Source organism: Schistocerca serialis, chromosome 4 (genome assembly GCF_023864345.2).
Source record: "Schistocerca serialis cubense isolate TAMUIC-IGC-003099 chromosome 4, iqSchSeri2.2, whole genome shotgun sequence".
NCBI lineage: Eukaryota > Metazoa > Arthropoda > Insecta > Orthoptera > Acrididae > Schistocerca > Schistocerca serialis.
In genome coordinates, this window is record NC_064641.1 from 944,120,449 (window position 1) to 944,139,347 (window position 18,899).

The 18,899-nt window shown below is 41.3% G+C and overlaps 1 protein-coding gene across 3 annotated transcripts in view; it reads right to left on the minus strand.

Moving 5' to 3' along the window:
- LOC126473599 (activated Cdc42 kinase Ack) overlaps positions 1 to 18,899 on the minus strand; it is a 516,119-nt gene that overhangs the window by 122,506 nt on the left and 374,714 nt on the right. For all 3 annotated transcript variants that reach the window (XM_050100753.1, XM_050100752.1, XM_050100754.1), the window contains one exon: positions 12,568 to 12,925. In XM_050100753.1, coding sequence (XP_049956710.1) covers positions 12,568 to 12,925 — 358 coding nt within the window. The remainder of the gene's footprint in view (positions 1 to 12,567; positions 12,926 to 18,899) is intronic.

Consider the following 18,899-nt stretch of genomic DNA (forward strand, 5'->3'; position numbering starts at 1 on the left):
AAATTCTTAAGTGAGCAAGTTAAGTTGCTATGGTAGCAGTGAGGAAAACTATAGGTTCAATCCTTACTTTTCTGTATATTGTTGTATCCTGCATTCTATCTCCCCTCATGCCTACAAATTTTTCAGGTCTTCTGGCAATCTTATTCTTCCTCATCCAAGAACTTTACAGAAAATATGTTCCTCATATAGCAATGGTCCTCATAATGAACAAAGTGTATATTAAGGAAAGATTTAAATCTTTGCAGGAAAGTGATTGTACCATTTCTTTAATGATGGATGAAATTCATATTAAACCTTATTTTGATTATAACGGAGGAAACATTGTGGGGGTAGCATTTGATAGCAACAAGGCTGCTACTACAGCATATGTCTTTATGATACAATCATTGCTGCCTTCTTGTAAAGAAGCAGTGCATCTCCTTCCAGTGAGAAACCTTGTAGCCGAACAGTAATTTCTGTATGTGAAGAAAATATTATGTGGCCTTCATGATGTTGGCTTCAGAGTTATTTGTGTAGTTAGTGACAACAATGCTATCAATAGGAAATCTAAGGCACTTAGTATCGTTTACCCACAGCCAGCTAATCCAACTCTGCCACTATTTTTTATAATTGATTCTGTCCACATCCTTAAGTGTATACATAATAACTAGGTTAATCAAAAGGACTCTCAAGCTTTGCTCAAATATCCACAATTTGACGGAAGCAGTGATGATTGTCAGGTGTTAATCGCATCTTTTGAACCACTGAGGCAGCTTCATAAGATTGAATGTAATGGTCTACTTAAGCACTTTTATGGCCCTACTTCGAAGTCTCTTTATCCATCTTCACTTGAGAAACAGAATGTGAGCCATGTTTTGCAGGTATTCAATGAATATACAGCTGAAGCCGTTTCAACAGTAGGGGAACAGAAAAACTTATTACATTACCAAACAACTGCAGAATTTATTAAAATTATACTTACATGGTGGAAAATTGTAAATGTTAAGACAGTTCACAAACGTGTTCAACTAAATGATCCCTTTCAGTGCCCTCTGCCTTTAAGTAATAATGATGAAAAACTAGTTTTTCTGGAAAAGTTTCTTGTGTGGCTCGACAGGTGGAAGGACTTTGGCCTGAAAAATAATACCCTTACAAAGGAAACTCATATAGCTCTGACACACACAACCTATGGTTTGACTGAGATGGCAAGGTACTGTACGAAAGAGCTTGGTTTCACTTATTTTTTGCCTGGAAAAATTCAAACTGATTCTCTGAAAGCAAGGTTTAGCAGTTACCGATCAACGGATGGCTCTCAGTATCTCATATCTGTGAGACAGATATTTGAGGTGGAAGCAAAGATGAGGATGCACAACATGTTACCACTCATGTGGAATTCAAGTACTTTTGGTAAACTGCCTGTTGCTGAAGGGTTCACCTTTAATTGTAATGATGACACAAAAGAGACTACACAAACAGACTCTGAGTTTATGGTTGACATTACGTATTTGGAGGAAGATGACAGGCAGGCAGATACATACCTTCCAATATTAACATATTTAGCAGGATATTGTGTACTAAAGAAACAGCAGTGTGAGGTGTGCAGCAAATACCTTCTCTTAGACAAAGAAATGTGCCTGCATGGTGAACAACATCTTAGTTTAATCAAAAATTTGGACAGGGGTAGTCTGTTTTTTTTCCCTCAGCCTGATGATGTGAATGATTCCAGAATGAGATTTTCACTCTGCAGAGGAGTGTGTGCCAATATTAAACTTCCTGGCAGATTAAAACTGTGTGCCGGACCGAGACTCGAACTCGGGACCTTTGCCTTTTGCAAGCAAGTGATCTACCAACTGAGCTACCCAAGCACGACTCACGCCCCGTCCCCACAGCTTTACTTCTGCCAGTACCTCGTCTCCTACCTTCCTAACTTTACAGAAGCTCTCCTGCAAACTTGATGTGAATGTTGTTATTTATAATTATATTACTGTACAGAAATTAATATCTGCCCCTAATGACCAGAAATTTTTGTCATCCAACAGTCAAAGGGTGCTTGTTCAAAATGTAACCATTAATTCTGTTCAGGAGAAAAGTTTCTTCTTAACAGACTTTGTTTGCAGTAAAGGTCATTCGACAGACTAAATACTGAAGTTGTTAGTCAATGCATCCACCAATGCATTATTAAACAATTAAATTAAGAAAAAGAATGACATCTTCACTGCTTCTTTTAAGAAACGGAAGCATAGCACATTTTAATTTATGAACCACTTACATGCTAGGACATTTATCAGATGTCACAAGAAATTTCTAAGTGTCACACATTCAGTTAAACTGTATTTGGTCCAGTGAAAGCAGAGGAAGGTCCTATAATTCATATTGGTGTAGTACTTTCGACTGAATGCACAAAAATTATCATTTGGTCCATATAGCATGTAGTTTTTGGATAATTTGCTTCCAACAGTTTCAAATGTCAAAAAGTCATAACTGTTTCTGTGCAAGCTATTCAGATGAAGTAAATACTTTGTCCAGCACTAATGGCTAGTTTCAATCTCATCATTGTCAAATGTTATCAGATTGTGAACACATCCATCTGTGCCCTTGATATTGGCCTAAGGTTTAAACTGGGCCAGTTTTTCCTAGTAAAGTCTTTATGTTTTCCAGCTATTCTGTGCAGAAATATTTACATCTTCCTTTCAATTTGTTGAGCCTGTTCTGCCCAACAAGAAGAAATCTGTTAAGGTTAATTCTGTATTAAACCTCATGTAGTTCATTATAACTATGTATGTAATTAGAAGCTATAAAACTTACAGTAGCATATTACAATGCTACACAGGGAAAGCCAAAAACGGAGTGCTCCTATTTTCCTCCGTCAGAATGACACCAGGGTGTTTCCTAATGTAGTTACTTCTCATAACAGCTGTTCATCTAAATTTTGATACAGGTTGTCAGTATTGTTGCATACGGGTAACAATTAGTTATTGCTGTGCCTATATTATTTTACTGAGACACAGTTACATTCTAGTAGTTGCTTATTCCACTCAGAGTTTGGAATAGTTTAATATCAGACGTAAACAGGTCGCACAACGAGTTGGCATACTCTGGATCAGGTGGTTGAGCAGCTGCTGGGGTATAGCCCCCCATTCTTGCACCAGTGCCTGTTGGAGCTCCTGAAGTGTCGTAGGAGTTTGAAGACGTGCAGCGATATGTCAACCGAGAGCATCCCAGATGTGCTCGATGGGGTTAAGGTCTGGAGAACAGGCAGGCCACTCCATTCGCCTGATATCTTCTGTTTCAAGGTACTCCTCCATGATGGCATCTCGGTGGGGCCGTGCGTTATCATCCATCAGGAGGAAGGTGGGACCCACTGCACCCCTGAAAAGGTGGACATACTGGTGCAAAATGACGTCCCGATACACCTGACCTGTTACAGTTCCTCTGTCAAAGACATGCAGGGGTGTACATGCACCAATCATAATCCCACCCCACACCACCAACCCACGACCTCCATACAGGTCCCTTTCAAGGACATTAAGGGGTTGGTATCTGGTTCACGATAGATGAAAACCCGATGAGAATCACTGTTCAGACTATACCTGGACTCATCCGTGAACATAACCTGGGACCACTGTTCCAATGACCATGTACCAAGCTTTATGGGCTCTCCTGTGACCAGGGTCAGTGGAATGCACCTTGCAGGTCTCTGGGCGAATAAACCATGTCTGTTCAGTCGTCTGTAGACTGTGTGTCTGGAGACAACTGTTCTAGTGGCTGTGGTAAGGTCCCAAGCAAGGCTACCTGCAGTACTCCGTGGCCGTCTGCAGGCACTGATGGTGAGATATCGGTCTTCTTGTGGTGTTGTACACTGAGGACATCCCGTACTGTAGTGCCTGGACATGTTTCATGTCTGCTGAAATCGTTGCCATAGTCTTGAGATCACACTTTCTGGCACACGGATGGCCCATGCTATGACCTGCTGTGTTTGACCAGCCTCCAGCCTCCCTAGTATTCTACCCCTCATAACGAAATCAATATGTGTTCTTTGAGTCATTTTCAACACACAGTCACTAATAGCATGTCTGAAAACGTCTGCACACTTACTAACTGCACTGTACTCTGACATACACCAACACACCTCTGCGTATGTGGACTGCTGCCAGCGCCACTGTGTGACAACTGAAGGTCAAATGCACCGCATGGTCATACCCCGACGTGATTTAAACCCACAAACTGCCCACCAAAGCTTTGTTTCAGCATGTATCAGCATTAATTATCCTTCATTTATGAACATGAGTGCATTAATTATCCTTCATTTATGAACATGAGTGTAGTTTCTGCCAGTAACTGTAGAATCTTGTGTTACAGAAAATCACTTCACAGCATTAAAATACAGATAAGGTGTTGCATACACTCAGTTTAATCAGAACAGTTTATTCTAAGATTTATGCAGCAGGAATAAAGTGAAAGAGTGCTACAATTTATTTTCTTAAGGTTGTGTTTATATAGTAATTAAGGTAAAGTTCTTCCCACCCATTTACATGGAGAGTATTCTTGCAAACATTAAGGAGTGTCATGTTGCTGCATTTTATTTGAATGTCTAGGACGTTATACCATGCACCACTCAGTTTAATTTGGAATCAATGTAAAATCATTTCAGTTTTGATTTATGTTGTACATCTTTAACTAATCCCAGAGTTAGTTCCTCTGACTTATTTTGTTTACTCGTAAGTTCATTACACGGAAACTAGCCTGCTTCTAGCTTATGGCAGTGTTTTCAACAACTGTTGTGTAGCTGTGTAGTAACAATATAAGAGAGTTGTTTCAGTTGTGGATCATGTATTCAACTGTAATGTGAAGTTGCTCTGATATGGCATCATACTCAGTATTGCCATCGTTTATTAGTTTCCTATGACTAGCTACATTTTCACCTTGTTGAGTGTCCTTCACTAGTGCATCATCCCAGTGGCACCTTTATATCACAGTGCATACATTCCAAAAACTGTTTGTTGCTCTATTACTCTGTCTGAGTTACTACATTTGACAGCAACATAAGTCATCCTTAGTCACAATTATTAAATTTTATAGACAGTAAGATTGGTAAAGTACGAGGATCACTCCAAAAGAAATGCACACTATTTTTGTAAAAATACAGTTTTCATTCTGCATGTGTGAAAGTTTTACAGTGTGTCGATACATCCCTCCCCCTTGTTTTCAAACTTAGTTCAACCTGTTCCTGTGAGTGGCGCCGTCACAGCATGTCTTCAAGATGGCTGCTACACTTGACGTTCGTCAGAAGCAACATGCTGTCATAGAATTCCTGTGCTGTGGAAACGAGACAGTGGGAAACATCCACAAGAGGTTGAAAAAGGTGTATGGAGATGCTGCTGTTGATCGCAGTACAGTTAGTCAGTGGGAAAGCAGGTTACGTGATGAAAGCGGGCACGGCAATATTGAGGATTGTCCTCGCAGTGGCAGGCCTCGTACTGCACACACTCCAGACAATGTGCAGAGAGTTAACGTACTGGTGACTGCTAACAAGGCACATCACTGTGAACGAATTGTCACGCTATGTTTGGATAAGGGATGGAAGTGTTTGCAGAATAATGAAAATGTTGGTGTTAGAAAAGGTTTGTGCCAGGTGGGTTCGCAGGATGTTGACAGTGGCTCACAAAGAAACAAGAAAAATGGTATGCAGCGAACTTTTGGAACAGTACGAGAATGGTGGAGATGAATTTCTTGGAAGAATTGTGAGAGGTGATGAAACATGCCTCCATCATTTTCCACCAGAGACAAAGAGGCAATCAGTGGAGCGGCATCATGCAAATTCACCCAAGGAAAAAAAATAATAATTCAAAACCACACCTTCTGCTGGAAAAGTTGTGGCTATGGTGTTTTTCGATTCCGAAGGACTCTTGGTTGTGGACATCATGCCAAGTGGAACCACCATAAATTCTGATGCATATGTGACGACACTGAAGAAACTTTAAGCTCGACCGAGTCGTGTTTGACCACATCACCGAAAGCAGGATGTTTTGCTGTTGCACGACAATGCACGGGCACATGTCAGTCAAAAAAACCATGGAAGCAATCACAAAACTCAAATGGGCAACACTGAAACACCTGCCTTACTGTCCAGACCTGACTCCATGTGACTATCATCTCTTTTGGAAACTGAAAGACTCTCTTCATGGAACAAGGTTTGAAGATGATGACTCCCTTGTGCAGGCTGCCAAACAGTGGCTCCAACAGGCTGGTCCAGAATTTTACTGTGCGGGTATACAGGCACTGGTTTCAAGATGGCATAGGGCAGTTGAGGGATGGAAATTATGTGGAGAAATGAAAATATTGTTCCTAAAGGATGTATCTACACACTGTAAAACTTCCAAACATGTAGAATAAAAGATGGATTTAAAAAAAAAATAGTGTGCATTTCTTTTGGAGTGACCCTCGTAGCATGTTATATGCGTCTGACATGTTTTGCAACTGTGTCATTTTTCACGTTGTGACCTGGATTTTGTAACAGCTTTTTCAGGAAGTACATGTACGTATGTCTGACTTAAATAAATTATTGTTTATTACTTCTAGAGTTTTATACGTCCTACATTAACATAAACTGTTAATAATTATATTATTTTAAACATGCTGAGGACCACAATTCTCATGTTACAGTAATCTGTGTACATATTACAAAGAATTAAACTTGCTGTAGTCACGAGCAGTGATTTCTGATCTATCTCTGGAGTTACTAAAGTGCAAATGTGAATTGCAGTTTCCCTTGTCCTGAAGTTTAATACAATTCTTCATATCATATACAGTGTTCCCTTTGTTTTGCAGGATAGGTTGATTCCCTTAGTGAGTCACTGTTTCCTGCAGTCACTTAGGTAGACACTTTATGAAATTCTCTTAGGAAATACAGCTTCAAACAATGGAATAAATTAATCTAGAAATAGGTTAAATTTATTATTGACTTTTTAGCTTGATACATTGTCTCATTACAACTGCTGCAAATGTCTGCTGAAGGTTTGCATATTTTCACTGTTGCCTCATATACACGTCCTATTGATAAAACTACTGTTATTTGCATGGCTTACAGAAAGCATTTTGAACAGCTGACCATCATGGTCAGGAAGACATCTAAAATTTCACTTACACATATGTTGCTAATTCTTTTATCTACAGAGTACTGTCAATCAGGCACGTGAAGTTCTTTGCAACTCTTGTGAGACAGTCAACAACTGCACTCTGCTCATTACACGCTCAAAATCTGTCGCATTTTTACAGGAAAGAAAATTTACATTACAATAACAAAGCATGATTATTTTTGTTTCTGAGACCAGGTGAGTTAAAAGTGATTGTTTGCTTGGTGAATGTACTCAGCTTTCCCGAGGGAGCTCTATAAACAGCTACCACATAAACAGTCAGTGAATTAAAGGTTTAACCAACACTTTTTTGACTTTTTTCACACCAGATCTCCAGCTGCTTTCTAGTTCACCTTTATCTCTCCACATATATTTTTATTTTCATTTTCACTTCAGTCCCATGTTACACTTTCCACCTTCTAATACCATGTCATCCTCACAACACCCCCACAAGGACCCCATTAAGTTTTATTTACATTCCCTCCGCAAAGATGCCTTCGCCCTAGCCAGATTACACTCCCATATTTTATTTTCTCAGGCTTGTCTGACATTTGGCATTACCCCCAAAGGCCTCACACTTAAAGTTCCCATCTCTGGCTGCAACCCTTCTTTCCATCAGTCCCTATACCAGTTCCAAACTGAACAATCCATTGCCCTCACCCACCTAATCCTTCACCTACACATCAACTCAGCCAATGAACACACCCGTCAACTCCTATCCTTAATAAAAGTCCTCAATCTTTCCTCTTCCACATCCACACCGGCTATTCAGAGCATCCTCCTACAGGCCAACCGCAAATTAGAACAGCACGCCACCCTCCACCTCAAAAAACTATCCAACCTCCTGATTTCCCACCTCCAGAAAGGCAACTCACTCACCCTCCACAACCTTTCCAGCAAACCTCAACCTCCTCTCATTGCACACAGACCCAGTCTCTCCCATCTACTCAATCTCCCACTTCCAGCTCCACTCCCTGCAGAACCTCAAAATTCTAATCAACACAATCTGGAACCACAACACCCTAATTCAGTAGCTAACCTTTCCTCCAATCCTCTCTCCCAATCCGAAACCCCTGTCCTATCCAAAGGCCTCACCTTCAGCCCTACTCCCAGATTCAACCAAACAGCCCTCGTAAAAAATTTACTGTATTACACTCTTACTCTTTGCTGGAAATATCACTTTGCCATGAAGAAAAATAATCCTAATCCTACTCCTAATGATCCAACTCCCCAAGACACTATCCAAATTGAACCCTGCCTGGAACAGTTCCGTCCTCCGTCACAGCGGGACCCACCTCCTCTTCCTCAAAATCACCCTCTCCAAACCTTCCAGGAATTTCTCACTTCCAGCCTTGCCTCTCAATCCTTCTTAAAAAACCTTAATCCTACACCCAACATCACCACTGCTGAAGCCCAGGCTATCCGTGATTGAAGGCTGACCGATCCATGGTCATTCTTCCAGCGGACAAGGGTTCCACAACCGTGGTACTTGATCGTCGGGGGTATGTGGCTGAGGGACTGCGTCACCTTTCAGACAACACCACATACAAAGTCTGCCTAGGTGATCCCATTCCTGATGTCCAGGCGGAGCTTCGAGGAATCCTTAGGCCCCCTACAAAACCTTTCACCTGACTCCATCAACCTCCTGACCCCACCAACACCCCGCACCCCTACCTTCTACCTACTTCCTAAAATTCACAAAGCCAATCATCCCGGCCGCCCCATTGTAGCTGGTTACCAAGCCCCCACAGAACATATCTCTGCCTACGTAGATCAACACCTTCAACCCATTACATGCAGTCTCCGATCCATCATCAAAGACACCAACCACTTTCTCGAACACCTGGAATCCTTCGCCAATCTGTTACCCCCGGAAACCATCCTTGTAACCATTGATGCCACTTCCTTATACACAAATATTCCGCATGTCCAGGGCCTCGCTGCGATGTAGCACTTCCTTCCATGCAGATCACCTGCCACCCTACCTAAAACCTCTTTCCTCATTACCTTAGCCAGCTTCATCCTGACACAACTTCTTCACTTTCGAAGGCCAGAAATACCAACAATAACCTATTTATGGGTCCCTTAGAGGAAGCCTTCTTGGTTACCCAGGCCAGCCAACCCAAAGTTTAGTACAGATTTATTGATGACATCTTCATGATCTGGACTCACAGTGAAGAACAACTCCAGAATTTCCTCCCCAACCTCAGCTCCTTTGGTTCCATCAGATTCACCTGGTCCTACTCCAAATCCCATGCCACTTTCCTTGACGTTCACCTCCATCTGTCCAATGGCCAGCTTCACACATCCATCCACATCAAACCCACCAACAAGCAACAGTACCTCCATTATGACAGCTGCCACCCATTCACATCAAATGGTCCCTTCCCTACAGCCTAGGTCTTCGCGGCAAACGAATCTGCTCCAGTCCGGAATCTCTGAACCATTACACCAACAACCTGAAAACAGCTTTCGCATCCCACAACTATCCTCCCGACCTGGTACAGAAGCAAATTACCAAAGCCACTTCCTCATCCTCTCAAACCCAGAACCTCCCACAGAAGAACCACAAAAGTGCCCCACTTGGCACTGGATACTTCCCACTAACACCAACCTGTCAGAACTCCGGAGATGGGAACTTGCCCTTCAGTATATCCTCTCTTCCCTTTACCCACCAGGCCTCAACCTCCGCTAATTTGAAGTTGCCGCCGCTCATACCTCACCTGTCATTCAACAACATCTTTGCCTCTGTACTTCCGCCTCGACTGACATCTCTGCCCAAACTCTTTGCCTTTACAAATGTCTGCTTGTGTCTGTATATATGTGGATGTGTGTGTGTGTGTGTGTGTGTGTGTGTGTGTGTGTGTGTGTGTGTGTGTGTGTGTGTGTGTGTACCTGTCCTTTTTTCCCCCTAAGGTATGTCTTTCCACTCCCGGGATTGGAATGACTCCTTACCCCCTCCCTTAAAACCCACAACCTTTCGTCTTTCCCTCTCCTTCCCTCTTTCCTGATGAAGCAACCATGGGTTGCGAAAGCTTGAATTTTGTGTGTTGGTTTGTGTGTCTATCAACATACCAACGCTTTCGTTTGGTAAGTTACATCATCCTTGTTTTATAATCGCCAAAACGTAAGTAATGTCAGTGGGAAAGAAATATAAACGGATTGAGTGTCAAATAGGAGAAACGAAGTTAGAACAGGTGGATGGTTTCAAGTACTTAGGATGCATATTCTCACAGGATGGCAACATAGTGAAAGAACTGGAAGCGAGGTGTAGCAAAGCTAATGCAGTGAGCGCTCAGCTACGATCTACTCTCTTCTGCAAGAAGGAAGTCAGTACCAAGACCAAGTTATCTGTGCACCATTCAATCTTTCGACCAACTTTGTTGTATGGGAGCGAAAGCTGGGTGGATTCAGGTTACCTCATCAACAAGGTTGAGGTTACGGATATGAAAGTAGCTAGGATGATTGCAGGTACTAGTAGATGGGAACAATGGCAGGAGGGTGTCCACAATGAGGAAATCAAAGAAAAACTGGGAATGAACTCTATAGATGTAGCAGTCAGGGCGAACAGGCTTAGATGGTGAGGTCATGTTACACGCATGGGAGAAGCAAGGTTACCCAAGAGACTCATGGGTTCAGCAGTAGAGGGTAGGAGGAGTCGGGTCAGACCAAGGAGAAGGTACCTGGATTCGGTTAAGAATGATTTTGAAGTAATAGGTTTAACATCAGAAGAGGCGCCAATTTTAGCACTGAATAGGGCATCATGGAGGAATTTTATAAGGGGGCTATGCTCCAGACTGAACACTGAAAGGCATAATCAGTCTTAAATAATGATGATGATGATGATGATGATGATATATAATTATCATTAAACTACAGCTTCTGCTATACCATGATAGATAAAGCCCCATATTTTAACTGTACAGCAAAGTACTCTCCTCTTTGCATTATATAATTTGCCAAAATCTCGTTTTGATATCTCCAGTGGTTTACGAGATATGAGAGGCGTTATAAAAATTTCATTCCCACGTGCCGGCAATCGGAAGTGAAGTTGCTGCAGATGCTCAATATTTTCGAGACCAGAGGAAGATATCGATCCTAAGTTTCACGAAAGTTTCAAAATCTCACCCGTATTTCATACTTGGCACTGTAATATGCACCAAACACAAATTCATAGCGACCCCTATTTTTGATTGCAATGTTCTCGAATTTGATACTCGTATGTGAAATACAACAATAGTTATGACCATTATCGAAATGACGGGCACTTCAGTACAAATCTGGCATATAAAGCTACAAGTATTTCAGAAATCAATTATTTTTTACGGAACAGATTCTGTAAAACTGTCTGACAAAGATTTGCAGGCCAGGCTTCTCGAGTTTTTCGGTACCGTACCACGCCAACACGGGCCCACTTCGTGTGACGTCATAAGAGCGCGCTGCAGCCTCTTCTCTAGGTGGTGTCGATCATACCCCCGTGGAAGACGAGATGCAAGACCTGTCCAATCCATCCACCTGGCGCCACGTTTTCCAGTCCCGTCACAGGCTTATCCTACCCCGTCTGAGGCTGGGCCACCTGTGAAAGATGCCTCGTTATATACCGTTTCAGCTGCAACCACTGTCAAGTATTTTACATCGGTATGACAACCGACCAGCTGTCAACTATAATGAATGACCACTGCCAAACCGTTGCCAAAAAGAAGGTGGCACAACAAGCAGCAGAGAATAACACAACGTGTGCTATCTGAATCTTCTCCACCACCAGATGGGAGCTATCCCTACAGAACATCCTTCACTACAGTAACCTTTCTAACCTAACCTGAGATAACTCACTGACCCACCCAAAAATTGTGTGTGTGTGTGTGTGTGTGTGTGTGTGTGTGTGTGTGTGTGTGTGTGTGCGCGCGCGCACCATCCCCTGCTCCAGTACCCTCACCCAATTTGTCCACCCCTCATCAGCTAGCTGTGTGCAGTTATCTTACGCCCTAGTCTATGCAACACATGCCCAGCCATCTGCTGCACAATGTAGAGAGACAGGTGTGTGTGTGTGTGTGTGTGTGTGTGTGTGTGTGTGTGTGTGTGTGTGTGTGACTGCATGTTCTTTCTACAGTTAGAAAAATGAAGAGCATTCTGAAGTCTAACAGAACTCCGTACCTTTTGTTTGTAAGTCTATCGATAACACGGCACTTCTGCCTTTTGGCGACTCATCTGTGCCTAAATAATTCTTAATTTGCAACCGGAAGTTCCTGTACATTATCATAAATAAAAATAAATTGTCAAAAAAAGATAGCATCAGACAATCGTCTAAATGGTCAGCACGTTTCCAAATATTTGTCAGAGATATTGTACTATAATCTTCAAATGCATTCATTCCATATCCTAGCTGTGGATCGCAGTTACGATCTGTTGCACGGGCAAACAAACTTAACTGAGCTGAACTGATGAGAGTACCTACTTGGCATCTGCTACTGGAAGTGAAGAACTGGCAACAGAGAGCCGTGAAAACTCTGTAGCCATCCCGAGCATCCCAGTGTAGTTGGAGGGGGACTCTGCAGGCACGGGTGAGTAGTAAGCACTGGCCGGCTCACCACCACCACTGCTACCTGGTGAGTAGAAGGCACCGCTGCTGCTGCCGCCCGGCGAGTAAAAGGCACCCCCGCCGTTGCTGCCGCTGCCGTAGTAGAAGGTCCCGTTCCCGTTCCCAGTCTCACCACCCGAGCAGTAGGTGCGCGACGTGTCAAAAGGGTCGGGAGATTCTGGCCTTTCGTTACGGGCGTCGAGACCGGGGCAGTTGGCGTACATAGGTGAACCACCTGAAATAGCATGCCACACTTATTCTATAATGTGCTCGTATAAACTGAGAACGGCACGACTGCGGAAGTTACGTGTACAGAGTGGGGAGAACTGAGGGAATGTACGTACAGAAACAAATACACGAGTAAAGAATACTGTGAGTTCTTGTGATACTGTCCTTCCAGTGCCTAATGCTTTTATCGATATGAGAGTTCCCTACGGGGTGGGGTTCTTCGTATGAAAAAGTTTCGATATAAAATTACTGTCTCAGAACACTTTTACGGTACTCAGTTACACGCGTCAAATAGTACTGGCAGGCATAAATTGAAAGTGTTATCCATATATTAGATTGTATGTACAGAAATCTGTTAGTTTCACATTATATCAAACTTGTTGTAATGTAATTACAGCATTCTGTTGGAGGATAATTAGCACTCACCAACAAAAAGCAATTTCTGAATGTTTCCTGCAATTCATGAGTCAATTCTTACTCATTTTGGATAAAGAAAAGTGAATACGACAATGAAAAATTTTCTTTAGCTCTAGTTCTGTGTTACACACTAGGTGAAAGTATTTCATATTAACGGATTAAGAGAAAATTTTAATTAAATATGCTAACAACATTGAAAGTGTATTTGAATTTTTTTTAAATGGTTATTACATGTTAAGAGATCTAAATTGCTGGAAGAATATCTTGCAGATAGTTGGAGTGAAATCTTTTAGCTTGCCTCTTGTAACAGAGTTCTGGAGCAACTCTACACAAAGATCAATAGAAATCCACAAGCATTGGTTCATTCCAATGGCCCTGATATCTTTGTTTCATAACAGAAATGTCCTGATGGAATCTTTTGCCATGTTCATCACTGACAGTGCCACAACTGGAAGGGAGAAAGTCTAGTTGGGAGTGGAGAAAATGGATTTTAAGGGACATGTTGAATCTAAGGTTATGGTACTTTTCCAGGACCACTGCCACCACCTGAGTGTAGGTGGTATTTTTGCAGGAGCAGTTTCACCAACTGAGTGTAGTTATCAGGTCTTTTGCTGCCTAAAAATCCATAAACCACTCTCTTGAAGGCTTCCCAAGTGTCCTTTTCTTTCCCCTCCAAAACTTGGTCACATGCGAGATCCTTTACAAGTTCTCGAATTTATGGCTTGATAAAAATACCTTGTGTCACTTTTGCATCACTTGATTTCGGAAATTTCTATCTTAGGTACTTAAAGGTGTGTCCTTTACTTTCATACCTTTGACAAAATTTTTCATCAAACCCAGCCTGATATGCACGGGTGGAAGAAGAACATCTTTTGGGTCCACGAGAGGCTCGGCAACAACATTTTTCTCATTTGAGTTCAGATTTCTTGCAGGCCAATCTGCTTCAATATAATGCGATTTCATATCCCTACTGTCCCAAAGAAACAGCAATGTTTTGTGTACCCAATTGCGTTCCTAAAAGTATGGCTATAACTTTTAGATCACCACAGATTTTCCATTTGCATTCATGACATTTGATTGAGTCCAAGAGGGCTGTCATATTCGCATGTCTCCTTCTTGTGAACTGCATGACAACCAGGAATAGAAGAAAGATGGTTGCCATTGTGAAGTAACTCAGCTTCCAACCTGATCTTGGAAGAGTCTTTGAATAGTCTCCGTTCAGTTGGATCATTGTTAAAATTTAAAGATTTCACCCGGCCATTAATGTCGCAGGAAACAACAAGATTGTTTTTCTTCTTCAAAAAGGGAGTCAGTGACACTTTTGGTACTGTGGCATTGTGACATCACATTTGGAAAGATTCCATTGCTGTAGTCGAGACCCAAGAATTTCTGCCTTCTCCTTTGACAGGTTAAGGTCTATAATGAGATCACTCAATTCCACTAGACTCAGTCTGTGTGGTTTATCATCTTTCCCCTCAAAATCATGGCCACAGATGTGGAAGGTTTGATTGGTTTTTTGTTCCACACTCTCTTCATTTTCTGCTTGAAACACACAATTTTCAGTGAAGTAGAAACTAGTAAACTACCTGAATCTGGATCAATTGGCAGATCCAAGATTCAGATAATGAACTGTTCTTCTTTTCTTTATAGACAATCCTGCCTCTGTAGGTGGAGGCAAGCAGAAATAGCAGTCATCTGTATGGTCTGTTGGCTCCCACCAAACCATAGGCACACCAAAAGCGATAGATTATTTCTTATTTTTCAACCGCTCTCACAGTCTAGCTGAAATTGCATTGCAACATATATGTGGTGCCCAAGACTTATCCTGGTGCCCTACTTTCACATAGAAATAATGCTGATAGACAGTCTTCACAAGAGGCGTCAGATTGCATTTCTGTGAGGAAAATGTTATTTCACCACAAATGTAATAAAAATTATTCACCTTATTTACACATTTTTGCAGCCGTTTTATGAATTTTACTTTACAAAATCACTATCAAACCAGAAATTCTGCTTTAAATACAGCAGAAACTCCCATCGGTCACTTGACGATTATGAACTCAAGTGTTTGATAGAATTCCTTTAGCTGATTTCGTTGTGGTCATATTCAGTTAAAATAGAGGAAGAGGACATGTCTCGCTTCATATTTGTAGTGAGATCTGAATGTACGGCTATGGTTGCAGCAGTACACAGCTAGTGACATATCATCGAGACTGAACATTCTCTCATTATTTTAGTACAGGCTAAGCCAGAAATTAATTGTTACTTATTTTATGTGTAATTTAACATATTTCAACCCATTTCATGTATGTTTTGGTCATCATCAGGCATTTACTCATACTGAACATTGTTACTTAAAGCTAAATTGTCTTAATGTAGAACTGTTTTGTTCATTGTTAGCTGCTAGGATGGCTGTTGGAGTACTTGAGAGGAAAGCGGTGCCAGTGAGTGGCCAGAAATTGATCGGCAATGGTGCCTTCTGTTAACGTGCAGCTGTATCTCATCGTTTGCTGCAATTGAAATCATGGCCTGTGCAGGTTGCAGATAATGTTTCTTCTGTTGTTGTGGTGCGATATCATGTGGTACACTTTTTATAAGCCAGTTGTTCACTTACATTTTTGGCAACCCACGCTTTATCTGCATCCACGGCATACTGGATGAGTGGTCTATGACATTACATTATGGAACTGCTTAATCTGACTGATTTGGATGTAATTATTCCACACAGTTGCGGCCCCTAAACCTGCAAGAATGAATTAAGAGAAAAAGGAGGTTTTCTGTACAGTAAATTACACAAGACTTTGTAATTTACTCATAAAATGGCCACCTTGTAGGCTAGGCGAAAACATTAATTTTCCAACACTCTGCTGCTTATAATGTACGATTTATTTAGGTATCAAAATTCCAAGCAAATATCTACTGAGATATGGAAATTCAGCTCCAGTCCTAAAAGTCTATCGACTATGACTGGGTTGTCAAAAACTTTTCAGATGGAATTTTATACATAACTGTTTTTCAGACAATGCGTGTAATGAGATGTTAACGGCAGGCACCCTTTCGTTAGTCATTGTCTTGTGATACAACTAAAACATGTCATATACTTGTGACTCAAAGTGAAACGTCTATTGAGTCAAATAACCTATGGACAGTATATTTCATAACAGTGGAAGCAATACTGCAGCAAACTGATTACTTAACAGACTGTAACATATAGAACCTGTGTAATGACTGTCATTTCAGTTGCTTAGCAGACAGTAATTTGCCTAAGCAGTTATCTGCCGAATTTATGTATTTACCATAAGAATTAATTATATGTCTACTTAGTACTAACGAGAAAGGTGCCTTGCATACTGGACTGAGCAAATTGATGGATGTTTCCTTTCAAACATTATGGGTTTTTAATTCCATTCTGTGTTTGTTCTTGATGGAAATGTGAGGCGGTATGGTAGCGAAGGTGTTCATAGTCACACAGCAGTGCATACCTCATGTAGCAGGATCATGCAGGCAGAGCCTCATAAGAGCTGCTGGTCAAAGGAAGGGAAGATAATACTATGCTACCTTTATTTAATTAGTCAGTGCTATATTAAGTGCACCAACACTAATGTTGTGCAAAGTCGGTGGACAGTGCGATGCTGCATCTTTCTCTGAGCAGCCTTAGTCTGATTACACAGTTGTCAATATCATCTATTACCAATGATTACAATGTAACTGCTACTAATGCTTTGCAAAGAAATGTGAAAAGCACCTTATAGATGAGAATTTATATTTTCAGTGTGCCTCAATTCTTGAGTCTGATCTTAATAAATTCCCTACAGTTTCACACTAACACGCCCTTTTGGGCTATCAAGTTATTTGTATGGTAATTATCTAAGTATAACTGCTGCAACACTCAACTGCTTCGACTAATACTCCATTTTGGGATGAATATGACTTTGAAACGACAATCCTTTTGACTTACTGAATGCTGTCTGAATGATCTGGCAACTGTGGTGTGTCAGCAGTGAATTGCGTAAAGTGTCATGGCAACGGTGAGTCAGTGCTGAATGCACACATGCGCAGAGATTTTCACTGTAGTAAGGGAGAACTGGAGGTCTATTCACCATCCTTACATGTCCCCATGCCATAATGTGTAAGGTGACACAAGGTCCACTCACAAATAAAACTCTTGCTGTGATACAAGAGATGCAAACAAAAAAATATTTTTCTCAGAAATGCTATTTATTTGTTAACTACTATCGAGAATCAGATAGATTATATAATGGTAAGACAGAGATTTAGGAACAAGGTTTTAAATTGTAAGACATTTCCAGGGGCAGATGTGGACTCTGACCACAATCTGTTGGTTATGAACTGTAGATTAAAACTGAAGAAACTGCAAAAAGGTGGGAATTTAAGGAGATGGGACCTGGATAAACAAAGAACCAAAGGTTGTACAGAGTTTCAGGGAGAGCATAAGGGAACAATTGACAGGAATGGGGGAAAGAAATACAGTAGAAGAGGAATGGGTAGCTCTGAGGGATGAAGTAGTGAAGGCAGCAGAGGATCAAGTAGGTAAAAGGACGAGGGCTAGTAGAAATCCTTGGGTAACAGAAGAAATATTGAATTTAATTGATGAAAGGAGAAAATATAAAAATGCAGTAAATGAAGCAGGCAAAGAGGAATACAAACGTCTCAAAAATGAGATCGACAGGAAGTGCAAAATGGCTGAGCAGGGATAGGTAGAGCACAAATGTAAGGATGTAGAGGCTTATCTCACAAGGGGTAAGAGAGATACTGCCTACAGGAAAATTAAAGAGACCTTTGGAGAAAAGAGAACCACTTGTATGAATATCAAGAGCTCAGATGGAAACCCAGTTCTAAGGAAAGAAGGGAAAGCAGAAAGGTGGAAGGACTATATAGAGGGTCTATATAAGGGCAATGTACTTGAGGACAATATTATGGAAAAGGAAGAGGATGTAGATGAAGATGAATTGGGAGATATGATACTGTGTGAAGAGTTTGACATTGCACTGAAAGACCTGAGTCGAAACAAGGCCCTGGCAGTAGACAACATTCCATTAGAACTAATGACGGCCTTGGGAGAGCCAGTGCTGACAAAACTCTACCATCTGGTGAGCAAAATGTATGAGACAGGCGAAATACCCTCAGACTTCAAGAAGAATATAATAATTCCAATCCCAAAGAAAGCAGGTGTTGACAGATGTGAAAATTACCAAACTATCAGTTTAATAATTCACAGCTGCAAAGTACTAACACGAATTCTTTGCAGATGAATGGAAAAACTGGTAGAAGACGACCACAGGGAAGATCAGTTTGGATTCCGTAGAAATGTTGGAACACGTGAGGCAATACTGACCCTACGACTTATCTTAGAAGAAAGATTAAGGAAAGGTAAACCTACGTTTCTAGCATTGCAGCTTTTGACAATGTTGACTGGGATACTATGTTTCAAATTCTAAAGGTGCCAGAGGTAAAATACAGGGAGTGAAAGGCTATTTACAATTTGTACAGAAACCAGATGGCAGTTATAAGAGTCGAGGGCATGAAAGGGAAGCAGTGGTTGG